The sequence below is a fragment of the Sycon ciliatum genome, chromosome 4 (assembly GCF_964019385.1).
Source record: "Sycon ciliatum chromosome 4, ocSycCili1.1, whole genome shotgun sequence".
NCBI classification, from domain to species: Eukaryota; Metazoa; Porifera; class Calcarea; order Leucosolenida; family Sycettidae; genus Sycon; species Sycon ciliatum.
Window position 1 is genome coordinate 20,072,393 of NC_088646.1, and position 12,418 is coordinate 20,084,810.

A 12,418-nucleotide genomic window follows, 5' to 3' on the forward strand; every position below is an offset into this window, starting at 1 on the left:
TGCAGTGACCAGGTACGTGCAGGTGGGTGACTAGAATTTTGTGGTGAGTGACGAAGGTGACGGGGACCATCGTTTCAGTTGAATATGTGGGCTTCATGAATTGGGGGGGGGGGGGGGAGCAATAGTGGTCGGATTGGTAAGGTGGTCGGAAAGCGAGGTTGCACTGACTGTACTGTAGACTGTGCTCCTGGTGCGGGCCAGTGTCAGTGAAATACATTGTACAATAGTCAATCTGCGGACAGAACTGTTTCGTCCTTTGTGTACAATAGTCATGTACAATCATGACAGTCATTCCACTGGCCTTTTACATGACATGTCACATGATGCATTGCACACAAATATCGCTGGGGACGGGCTGTACACTGTACAGATTAGAGAAGGCCAATTTCACATACAATAAAACCTGTGACTAACGACCACCCCTTGGGGCCAGAGAAAGCGGTCTTTAGTGGCAGGTGGTCCTTTGTTAGAGGTTTGCACTGCACAACCATCTGTCCCCGGGGAAAATTGCAATTCCGCGGCCGCGTTTTTTTCCGCGTTTTTTGCGATTTTTTAAAAGACCGCGTTTTCCGCGATTTTTGAACTTTTTTGTTGCACTACACGTACACACAGTGCACTGTTCGGTCAGCAACGTCTCATCGTGGCGGCTTTTTACTCAAATATGACAAGTGCTTACACCAGAGACTTGTAACTGATTGATTTCACTCCATACTCACTGAAAATTACCGCACATCAATATTATTCACCGCATATTTACCGCAAATTCACCGCAAATTATGCCATATTATGCCGCGTTTTTCCCCGCGTTTTTTGCGATTTTTTTCCGCAATTTTCCCCGGGGACAGAACCATGATATGAATGTGAAACCGTCCGTGCCTGGCAAAGTGGTCTGTAGTACCAGGCGGGTCGCTAGTCACGGTGGTCTTTAGTTACAGGTTTTACTGTAGTAGCAGGCGGGTCGCTAGTCACGGTGGTCTTTAGTTACAGGTTTTACTGTAGTAGCAGGCTGGTCGCTAGTCACGGTGGTCTTTAGTTACAGGTTTTACTGTAACTGACATTAATTTTGTAGACCACACCACACCGTCAGTCTGTGGTAATGCTGATGCAGAGCAAGTGTTTATTGGGTACGGTCATCTGGTCTCTGGCCCGGAGTGGTTGCCGGCTACACATCACTGGCTGGCATGCAAGGTAAGGTACGGCTCAAGGTAGATCTCTGCAAGGTAAGGATGACGATGGCCACAATCACAGCAACCACAGCACCCACATTCAAGAACAATTACATCACCACCGCCAGCACCACCAGCACGAACATTTAATCTAGCAGTGCAGACCAGGCAACATGCATGACAAAACCGTTCACGATCCTGCACTGACTGTGAACGCAACACATGCAAAATACTAGCGGACACGCAGTTAATCCGCATGCTGAGAAGCCCGGCACAATGTGGTCCACTATCTAAATTACTGTCAATACTTGCCACTGTCTTGCCAAAGGCACACAAAATATGATCATACTAAGGTGTTGCTGGATGACATGAAGTATGTTTGGAAAACCATGACGTATAGTTGGGCCACAAAACCCAGGAGAAATCCGAGAAAAATAGTATCAAAATACTAGAAATATACCATGAAAGACATCGAGAGGACACGATGGACGCCGGTTCACCTCAACATTTTTCGCTGGAAATAAAAAATCAACACTTTGCATGTAAGAATAAGCTGTGGACCAGGGAGTCGTCAAATACCTTTGACGACTCCCTGCTGTGGACATCCTCTCAGACTTGCTCACTAAACCCTCCACAGGCAAGTGATCATTGCGGAGTAGCTAAAGACAGTGTCCAGAACCAAACTACAGGACAATCGAACACGCACTGAATGCACTCAGTTGACAATTGAATATGTATTCGGCTCTAGTACAAGTATCTAAGTCAGAAGGAGAATAATGAATAGCTAGTAAAATAAGCCTGCAATGCGTTATACGAAGCCTGCAAGAATGCAAGCAAAACACTGATGAAGATAAAACCTACCATAGCTAAAGATCAAAAAGGGATATACTGGATACGCACATCAATAGCACGTATATTGGCTAATAGTAATACCCCCCCCCCCCCCACCCCTCCATACACACAGGTATTGCTGTAGCTAAGCTAGGGTGTAGGGAGGCAGATAAAATGAAACTTGAACTTCAACACACCTTCAAATCACTTGACATCAAATCTAGACTTCCAGTCCTCCAGCATTCTTGTACTGATGGAGTTTCCGCCGCAGACAATGACAACTATACTGGAGAAGTGTGCGGAGAGAACTGAGTCCTGCTGCAGCTGCTTCAGGCAGTCACCGTACACGGCTGACAAGGCAGCTCCACAGGCGGGCTCCACAAGCATCCGATGCTCATCTGTCCAACAGCACACATGGAAAATATAATCCAAGCCCGGTAAACATTGAATCAATCTTTCAGCTATTGATATTTCAAAATGAAACTGGTCTAGACCCACCACCTATAAAAGAACACCTTTTAGTTTCGTGCAAACATCCACAATAATGGGTGGCCCCTGCTCCATGTATCTACTTCAACTCCAGGATGGAAAGCCTCTCCTTAGTTGGAGGTTCTAAATAACTAATTGTAGGACAATAGCCTAGATACTACCTTGTGCGACCTAGTGAAATCTCCCTTCCCTCCATCCCCCCCCCCCCCTTTTAGCAAGCGCTCATATGCTCCAGTCTTGTTAGAATCGAGGAGCGAAAGGGCGGTGAGACGTAGTTTCTTCGGCCGTCCTCACGTCTCGGCTTCGTAGTGTGCTAAACGCACCACTATCATGGAAACAGATATGGGAGAGGGAGCAGACAGCAGCCCAGGTGGGATACACACACACACATGATGGAAGGCTTGTGTTGAAAAAGGGCAGAGGTCAAGAGAACATGGTAGGTACAATGCAGCCAGACCGGCACACGGTTATTACACAGATGTCAATCACAGGCAGAGTGCAAACAGAGGCAAACAGAAACAGACAAATCACGAGCAAGGCAACCCTGTACTGGAGTACACGGTCCAATGTCGGATGTAAGTTACAGCCATGCAGAAGTCAATGCTACAAATACACTCAGATAAGACGGCCGTATGCACGTACCTGCAAACCGTGTGCATGCCTCGATGGTCTCCTTGTCTTCAATGACAACACTATGCAGTCTGCTATGACGGCTACACCAATCCACTGCTTCCTGGCAAACAGCCTTAGAGCCTAGGCAAGTCGCCACGCTGCAAGCAAGTACACGTACAGATATGTGCATGCACGTATGCACATGCACACAAACACACACAAACACACACAAACACACACACACACACACACACACATACTGTATTTTACCAGTTATAAATCGACCTTTCATGACCTGAAACGAACTAAAAAAGGGGGTAGTCGACTTACAATCGGGGCTTAAAGGGGAAGTTAAGGCAAAAATTAAAATTTCACCAGTTGTAGTCTTCGGGGTGCTGAGTCGAATGGTCTTGGTCCGAGGAAGCTGAGACGCTCCCTTCCTACTTGAATCCCAATCGAACTCGCGCACTTCCACCGAAACTGGGTGACTGCGCCCTACTAGATGGGGATTTGTATGCAAAATGTCACTAAAAGCGCCATTTCGTTCTTATAAAAGCACGGATGACCGCGATTGGCCCATATGTTGTAGTCTTTTGGACGCTGAGTCGACTGGTTTTGGTCCGAAAAGGCTGCGATGCAGCGTTCCTCCTTTATTCCCAATCGAACATGGTTGAACAAGTGGTCACGTGCTCCTGGGTGCCCAAATCACCTGGTCACCACGCCAGCAGGTGACAACTTTCACACCAAGGTTCAACTCGAGTTCAACTCGAGTGACAGGACTGCACCCAAAAAAGGTCAAACAGGCTAGTAAGTTGTACCCTGCAGGCACGGTGACCAGGTGACTGGCGTACGCAGGAGCACGTGACCGCTTGTTCAACCATGTTCGATTGGGAATAAAGGCGGAACGCTGCATCGCAGCCTTTTCGGACCAAAACCAGTCGACTCAGCGTCCAAAAGAATACAACATATGGGCCAATCGCGGTCATCCGTGCTTTTATAAGAACGAAATGGCGCTTTTAGTGACATTTTGCATACAAATCCCCATCTCGTAGGGCGCAGTCACCCAGTTTCGGTGGAAGTGCGCGAGTTCGATTGGGATTCAAGTAGGAAGGGAGCGTCTCAGCTTCCTCGGACCACGACCATTCGACTCAGCACCCCGAAGACTACAACTGGTGAAATTTTAATTTTTGCCTTAACTTCCCCTTTAACTACCATTTCCCCGGAAGCTCAAAATATAAGAGCTCAGCATGCAAGGCACAACTTCTGAACTATGTAAATCATAAGGTGTGCAGCAAATACAGGCAAGTGACAACACAAATTTACGCAGAGAACAGCAAGGATGTCACTGTCATCATGCTTGTACTTCGAAGTACATTTCTTAACAGGCCCTTCGTTGCCTTGGCCTTCTGCCCCCCCACACACACACATACCACCACCACCCTACATTACTTGCACCCAAAGCCAATGTGTTACAGTAAAACCTGGTGTAAGCGACCTCTGGTTTTAGCGACCACCTGCTTTTAACGACCGTTTTTCCATGCACGGGCAGTTCTACACAGAAACTGCACCGGATACAGCGACCACCTACCTTGTGCGACCAGCGACCGACTTTTAGTGTACCAAGTGCCATATTGGACCTGCACACAGCGACCAAACTAACCAAATGTGGCAGGGTTGACCGCAACAGGGTTGAAGTGCGCTCTGAAGCAAGTGCATGCAGTCAACAGAAGTGACAAGTGAAAGTGCAGGGTGCACTGCATGCACTTGAGTGAGGTGTGCTTTGCCTGCAAGAAAGTAGTCTATGCTCCACACCTGTCAATATGAGTACATGGAAGTACAATCACGCACATGTATGTACGCGATCCGATATGCCATGAATGTATGGGACCTGGCCTTAAAGGCCACCTGGCTCTAATATGTGCACTGTACCTTGTTATCGCATCCAGTGTGACTACTTTTCCGCTCTTCGCCGCCTCGGCAAAGCTATGGCAGCCGTTGGTTTCCATGGCCACTACAGGCACGTCCGCCCAGCCGATGTCCTGGTGGTGCATTCCCTGCAGTACTCCACACAGTAGGCCACCACCACCGACGGCGACGGAGAACAGGCCGGGTTGTACTCCGGCCGGTAGCTGGCGGTGGATCTCGTGCATCATGGATGAATGACCCTCCCTACAGAATAACACGGGCACAGACAGCACAACGCAGCCTAGAAAGATATACACCTGCACGTATACTACAGCCACTAGGCAATAACAAATACATAGCACTGCAAGTAGCCATGCACAGTTCGTTCTGGGACGTGTACGTAGGCTGGACTTCTTCACATCAGAAAAATAGGACCATCTGTCCCTTATCCTGGTCTGAAACACTCTACAGTCCATTCAATTAGACTAGTCCTGCTAGCTTCTTAAAACCCGAGTTTGGCCGAATCCAGGCTCAAAACCCCAGTTTAAATTAACCCATGGGTTTCGGATTGGCTCCTCCATACATTTTGTAAAACCTAGCCAAATTTCTGACTCCCTATCCTTTTCATTTTTCCGGCCTTGAATGTGAACGGCCAGTTTTGGATGAATGGACTGAACATGTAGTTCAGCCACGGGCAAGCTAACTCGAAGTTATTGCTGCCGGTGAGAATGATGTAGGGGAAATCAACGGACGTGATCAAGAGTCCATAATCCCCCAGAGTGCGCAACTGGGATGGGGTTGTGGGACGGCGTAATCCGTGATATACGTCATTTTTTGGGTCGGACTTGCGTCATTCCGTCGACGCGGTCCACCATGGTCCGCACTTCCCCTACTCATGATGTCATGCTATGGCGCGCAACACGGATTTCGCCGTCCCAGATCTGATAAGTGAAGTTGCGCACTCTGGGAGGTTATGGACTCTTGGTGCGATCAATACGCCTGCCAAATATGGTAAATATTTCCGTTACTTCAGAAGGTCCATACTTACCAGATATCAGGATGGTCAAATGGCGGAATGTACTGACAGCCTGTGTATGTGGAAGTCAGAAAAAAAGATAGAAGAAAGGTTGACACTATTGATCGAAAGGGATATCATGCATACATGTTGATATTCCTGACCAAAAAAAAGAATACATACACGCAATGTTGCACAAGCGCTCAAAGCCTCAAACACTACCCCAGCCAGGTAGGGGCACTACAATACTATGAGACAGGGTCTTCATGTCATGTACATGTTGTACTCCGACCTGCCTCCGGATGGGGGGGGGGGGGGGGGGGGGGGATATTCGAGAGAAGGTTCTAGTCGCATACAAGTATGGCATGAGTGCTGGCATGGGTAAGGGCAAGTCTCTTTAAAACATCAAAAATCTTTACATGTGCAAGCACAGAACTTATCAATAGACCAAAATGATATATACATGTGAATAATAGAGCTTTTGACCTGGGCCTCACCGCCTAACAGTACTTACTTATCGAGCTAAAACAGATCAAGCCATGGGTCACTTTACATTGGAAGAAGGGCCAACAATTGGTTCTAGCAAGTAGCTGGAGTGAAGAAGGCTTCACCCACGCCACAACCACATGCAAGGGTATGATGACACGAAAAAAGTCCTCTACCATGCTGGTCAAAATGGGCAAACATGGGGGCTTTGTCTAGTTGTTGACTTCAACTGTTGCAAGTACAGTGCTGGCAACTGAAACCCGACCCCCTGAGCGGTGCGCTCACATCGCGAAGACCCAACACGGGATGGTAAAACTACGAAACAGAGACCGCTAGAATGTGAACCCACCGCTCAGCGGGTCGGATTTCAGTTGCCATCACTGTACATGTACATAGTGCAGATCTGCGGCCACTGGCTGCCCTTACCTGGTTCCTGTGCCTTTTCACGGGCAAGTGCATCAGCTGCATTCCATTCCTTTCAAGAAAAAAAGCAGAAGAAAAAGACAGCGTGTCAAACGGTCAAAGTTTGAACCAGCCATTACTGCCTCACTGGGATTAGGTTACACTTGATCAATAACACGTGCATAATGTGATGGAAGTCAAAGTCTCGCGGAGTGTCATCCATCGACGCTCATAACCATCTTGAGCCGGACATCTGGGAATTTCACATTCTTTGCCCTTCTTTACAATCACGATTTGAAGCATGGGTGCAGTGAATGAGATCTTCGGTCTTTGACCACTTTGTGGTGGGTCTGATCTACTCACCTCCTACCGCTTAGGAGCTGCATCTGCGCCTTGATCCTAGAGGGTGGTGGCGTTCCTGCCGATTCGGAAAACTCGACTTCCAGCCAAGTCTCACGCGAACCGTGAATTTCTATTTTTGAAGCAGGCTTTCTGACAACCTTTTTCCAAATGCGTGCGTAAAACCCCAGTATTTGATACTTCTGACACAGTATCAGTTTTCAAGAGTCGTGAGTAAGAGGTGCCACAACACATGGTGTTTCAGCTTACCGAACCATGAACTACGACATCTGCTCCAAGTCCTCGCAGCTTGTCCCGTACGAGAACTGGTGTTGTCTCTGGCACAATGATTGTCACGTCGCGCTGTAACTCGCGCCCCGCAAGAGCCGCGGCCATGCCGGCGTTTCCACCTGATACAAATACAGAACATACCCAATGGAACACAAACAGATACAGAACATGCCCACTGGAACACAAACAGATACAGAACATGCCCACTGGAACACAAACAGATACAGAACATGCCCACTGGAACACAAACAAATACAGAACATGCCCAATGGAACACAAACAGATACAGAACATGCCCACTGGAACACAAACAGATACAGAACATGCCCACTGGAACACAAACATACATGTCAGTCAATCTAAACACTAATCATACCAGATCAAAGTTTCACCAGACGAATGTAAGATTACACATGCATAGGAATAGTGAGCAGGTCTTCATCCAGACTTATCAGCATGGACGAAAGGAATTATTTACAATTATGTAGTAACGACCAGAATCGAGAAGGTAGTGAAATCAGTCTGGCCAATGGCAAATGCACACACACACACACACACACACACACACGCAAACTTGACGCCCGAATCTACCTGAAGAGCAGATAAATCTCTGAGATCCTGTTGCGACAGCCTGGTAGCACAGACACATAAATAAGCCAATACTTTTATAAAGAGCAAGAGACTGGTAGGGGTTTACGGTGGTCAAGCACTAACTCCGCACAAACAAATTCCCAATACAGTGTACACACACGATATCTGAAGTTACAATTTGTGTCCGCAACGTGTCGAATTCACCAACCCCCAGGGAAAGAGATTAAGTCACGTTCCACAGATGTTGCATACTGTATCGTGTGCTTGAGTCTGCCTAACTGTGTGCTGTTGTCATAGCCAAGACACAGTTCATTGGAGAGGTCCGGCGAGTGCGTGCACGTCAATTCTTGTTGTGCATTATTCTGATACGTACTGACTGCGGCAAGAAGCTGGGAATTGTGTAGACTTCGCCTATTTTAGTAATGATCAGTTGGCCGTGACTGGAATACTATACCCCTTAGAAGTGCACTCTGCGTTGTGATTGGGACAGGAGGCCTGGGGGTGTGTTAGGGGTGTGTACTGGGGAATAATCCTCCTGATTTGCAACACCTAGACATGCTATGTTCTCAATCAGGAAGACACGCAATGCACATATCCAAGAGCCAAAACGAATTACAAAGCCAATCGATGCAAACAATTCCCTTGAGTACTTTCTGGCACTTGCCTTTTGGCAAAGATGACCAATTCCACGGATTTTAAACGTTCCGCTATTCTGCAAATTCTCCAATTTCAAGAAAACTGGACAGTTCCATCGTTTACTGAGAGAGTCGCTTCGGATAAGAGGTGTCTCAATGTGCAACGCCATTCTAGCAATCGTGTTCAACAACAAAATAACAAAGTTTTATTGAAGAAGAGATGGGCAATTCATTTTTGACGTTTCAGTGTCATGTTTTGAAACTTTTGCTTCTTTCTTGCTGAGAAAAGATAATGGATTACGTACTTGCATGCAACAACCATGACAACGCATGCATGCCATGACATCGTGCTTCGACTGGAGATTTTGCAGCTTGATCGAGAAAGTCCCTTCCTGCATTTTTTACTTTGTCTTGAACACAGTTTGAAATGGCGTCGGCGGATGGGTCCGAGAAGTTGTCCACAGCCATTCTTGAGGCTGTGGATCGGAGAGGAACTGTTAACACACTCGAATTTGCTGCAGAGCTTGGCAGAGACCATCAGGATGTCGTCGGTTCCATGAACAGCATCTCAGCAGTTGGGGAGGTTAGAGCCTGATTTGTACTCCACATTTCGTTTTCAAAAGATTCTATTGTTGATAGCGGGTTTTGACTTGGTTCCACGCGTCGGTGGATAAATGCAACTGGTACATTTTCGTCTACATTCCTGGTGCCTACCTGGCACGAGTGTTTTGTGCGAGGAAAGTGATGGCGTTTGCAGCGAAATACAGATATTGGGTGTGATGTTAGCACGAGTACAATGTCATGCACATGAAGTGATGTACATGATTGTACATGATGTACATGTAGTGCAATGTAGTACTTCTAAACTAGTGGGTGTCGTAAATGGGAATGACTGTACATGTAGCAGTTACTGTTTACACGTGTACATGACAATGACATGTACTCACCTCCCATACATGTACAATGTAGATCTACGTACAATGTAGATCTAGTGTTCTTAAATCTGATAATTCTAGCCTGGACTGTTCTTAAATTTTGCCGGTTTTCCAGCCTGGGTGTTCTTCGGCGAGGTGTTCTTCGGCGCCCGATCTTACTGTACTCTTGATGCTGGTGAATATTGTTCACCTGCATGCATAGAACCACACTTGAGAAATATTTTCCTCTACTTGGTGAAGATTCTTGAGTGTTAAGCTGTGTTCACAACTGGCGCGTATACGCGGTGCGTGCCCAAACACGCGTTCAGGCTTTTACAGAAAACAGCAATTCGAGTCGTATCTCCGGGCATGCGACGCCTGCGAGTACTAAAGTTTGACCCCGCCAGTCAAAGTGACTGGCATGTGCACTGGTGTGCGACGATTTGCGCTGAAAAATAGAGCATGTTGGAATTTCCATTTCGGCGCATTTCCGTACGCATGACGCCCCAAAAGTCAGCAAAAATACACACGAACGTGTGGTTCCACGCGTACACGCGCCAGTTGTGAACACAGCTGTATTGTTGTGAAGAACGTAATGATCATGTCAGCCCTGGGTGCCTGGTGTCTCCATAGGATGACCTGACACTTTATTCATATTTACTGGGGCAATAATATGAACTGAGATGGTGAGCCAAGGATAGATCTGGAGAAAACACTGCGCATAGGTTATGTGTTTGAGTCCACCACAGCCGTACCAGATCTTGATTCCCAGCTTGAGCAGTCCGACGTGTACAGTTTAGCACAAACCTGACAGGGAGAACTGGGACATTCAGCTTGGAAGGCTGTTGGTTTGCGCTATCGAGCTGTGCTCAAGCTCACGATCGTGCCGTGGAGTGTCCCAGTACTCCCTGTCAGTCGTGTGCTAAACTGAGCGCGTCTCACCGTTTAAGATCTGGTATAGTTGATGGGCTCCAGCTGTAATGCATAACTTGTGCCCTGGTGTTTTTTTTTCTTCTTTCATTTTTAATACCAAACCTGACTTTACTTGTACTAGTAGATAAGAAATGAAGTGCAAACAGAAGTGAAACCAACTGATGTAGGGCTGTGAACGTTGTTTGCTGGGAATGACAACGTTGTAGTTCTTCAGATGGCCACGTCAGTGTGTGTGCCTTGGCAAGAGCATGGGCACGGTGCTGCTGCACTGCTGTGTACGCTGGCGTAACTTGATTTGCCCGTCTGGCAGCAATATTGGATGTTATCTACTTTGTGCTTTCATCGGATGCAGTGGTGGCCGAGTGGTTAAGGCGATTGACTAGAAATCAATTGGGCTCTGCCCGCACAGGTTCGAATCCTGTTCACTGCGAGAGTGTTATTTTTTTTCTTTGCGAACGCTTCGTTCAGGTTGAAGTCCATTTGACTGTCTCCTGTTATGTGCGATTCATGATTTGGTGATACAGTATTTGTAACGATATTGGATTCTGCATGTGTCGGATATCATAGGACTGCATTGTTTTGGGGTTTTTTTCTTATCCATGTGCCACTGATGGATGGTGGCGTGGGTGCATGCATACTGCTCTCTATCGTTGATGTTCATGCTGCCTGGCTGCCTGCTCTGGTCTTCCCGTTGTCCTCCACCAGATACTCACAACTGAACAGAAGCAGACGAACCAGTGGCAGTTGACGGACGAAGGCCACAGTGTTGTCGAGAATGGCAGCCACGAGGCGGCCGTCTTCAACGCAGTTCCCGAAGCAGGAATAGCCCAGGCCGAGCTCATGGTGAGAACTAGATACATGTACACGTTGTCAGTTGAGTCTTTGCAGGGTGGTGGCGTTCCTACGGATACTGAAAACTCAGCCTAACCCAGTCTCAAGCGAACCGTGAATTTTTTGTTGGTTGAGATAACGCTTGCTTTTGCTTTTCATGTCTTCGGCAAGACCCAGGTTATTGGATTACACGGGATTTTGTGTGTTATCACTTTGCCTTCTCGCTCTTCTCATCATCGTATTCTGGATTCGCTCTGATCTTGTGTCGCTCCAGAAACTTGGAGCAAATGCCAAGATAGGATTCAGCAAGGCCATGTCCGGTGGCTGGATTGTCATTGACAAGAGCGACCCGGCCGCTCCTCTTGTCAAGCGCAAGGTCAGTAGTGCTTTTACTCTGTACAAAGACTTGAAACTATATTTAACTTCAGGGCCACAGCTCCATTGCTTCTTCTTGCTTTCTGGTGCCCGGTGGTCCAAGGGTGGTGAGCTGATGATAATGCGCGTGAGAAATAAATGTCAGTGTAGACTGTAGTACATGCAGCAGTGAACTGTATTGTTCACTACATGTGTACAGTGGATGGTTTTACCTTTATTGTAGTGTGCATTCCATCCACGTACTTACCAGTATGTCCTGTGTTCAAATATCCATTGGCCTTCTCCATTCTGCAAGGCTGAAGGAGACTTTGGTACCAGTTCTCAGTGACGCGACTTCAGTGCAGCACACAAGCCCGCCATACCCATGAAACAAACGTTCTGGCAGCGAACACGGTCTTTCCCTATCTGCACTTTACGCAACCCTCCGGAAAGCTTACTAAAGTTAGATGTTTCAACCTTGTTAGATCTCCAGAGCGGCGGAGCTCAGAGTGACTGGCTCAACCGATTGCAATCAAGTCTAGTAATCAACAAAACATTTTCAAATCTGCATGATACTCGATACATATCTAGCATATTCTTCAGTTGACAGTGTCTGTATTTTCT

At 47.2% G+C, this 12,418-nt stretch overlaps 2 protein-coding genes and 1 non-coding gene across 3 annotated transcripts in view; 2 read left to right on the plus strand and 1 right to left on the minus strand.

The window, feature by feature from the left end:
- Window positions 1–1,461: 1,461 nt before the first annotated feature.
- Window positions 1,462–9,023, minus strand: LOC135814912 (serine dehydratase-like). Its single transcript, XM_065328111.1, has 8 exons — window positions 8,792–9,023; window positions 8,128–8,167; window positions 7,516–7,655; window positions 6,931–6,979; window positions 6,052–6,091; window positions 5,028–5,267; window positions 3,129–3,256; window positions 1,462–2,395 (listed from the first exon to the last, which is right to left on the minus strand). The coding sequence occupies exons 1-8, from the start codon at window positions 8,930–8,932 to the stop codon at window positions 2,202–2,204; spliced, it is 972 nt and encodes a 323-aa protein (XP_065184183.1). The 5' UTR covers window positions 8,933–9,023; the 3' UTR covers window positions 1,462–2,201.
- Window positions 9,024–9,155: 132 nt separating this feature from the next.
- LOC135814911 (phenylalanine--tRNA ligase alpha subunit-like) overlaps window positions 9,156–12,418 on the plus strand; it is a 9,515-nt gene continuing 6,252 nt past the window's right edge. Inside the window, exons 1-3 of the mRNA XM_065328110.1 lie at window positions 9,156–9,345; window positions 11,315–11,452; window positions 11,715–11,816. Coding sequence (XP_065184182.1) covers window positions 9,190–9,345; window positions 11,315–11,452; window positions 11,715–11,816 — 396 coding nt within the window. The 5' untranslated portion in view covers window positions 9,156–9,189. The remainder of the gene's footprint in view (window positions 9,346–11,314; window positions 11,453–11,714; window positions 11,817–12,418) is intronic.
- Window positions 10,958–11,039, plus strand: Trnas-aga (transfer RNA serine (anticodon AGA)). Its single transcript has one exon. It is a non-coding gene; the product is annotated as a tRNA-Ser (tRNA).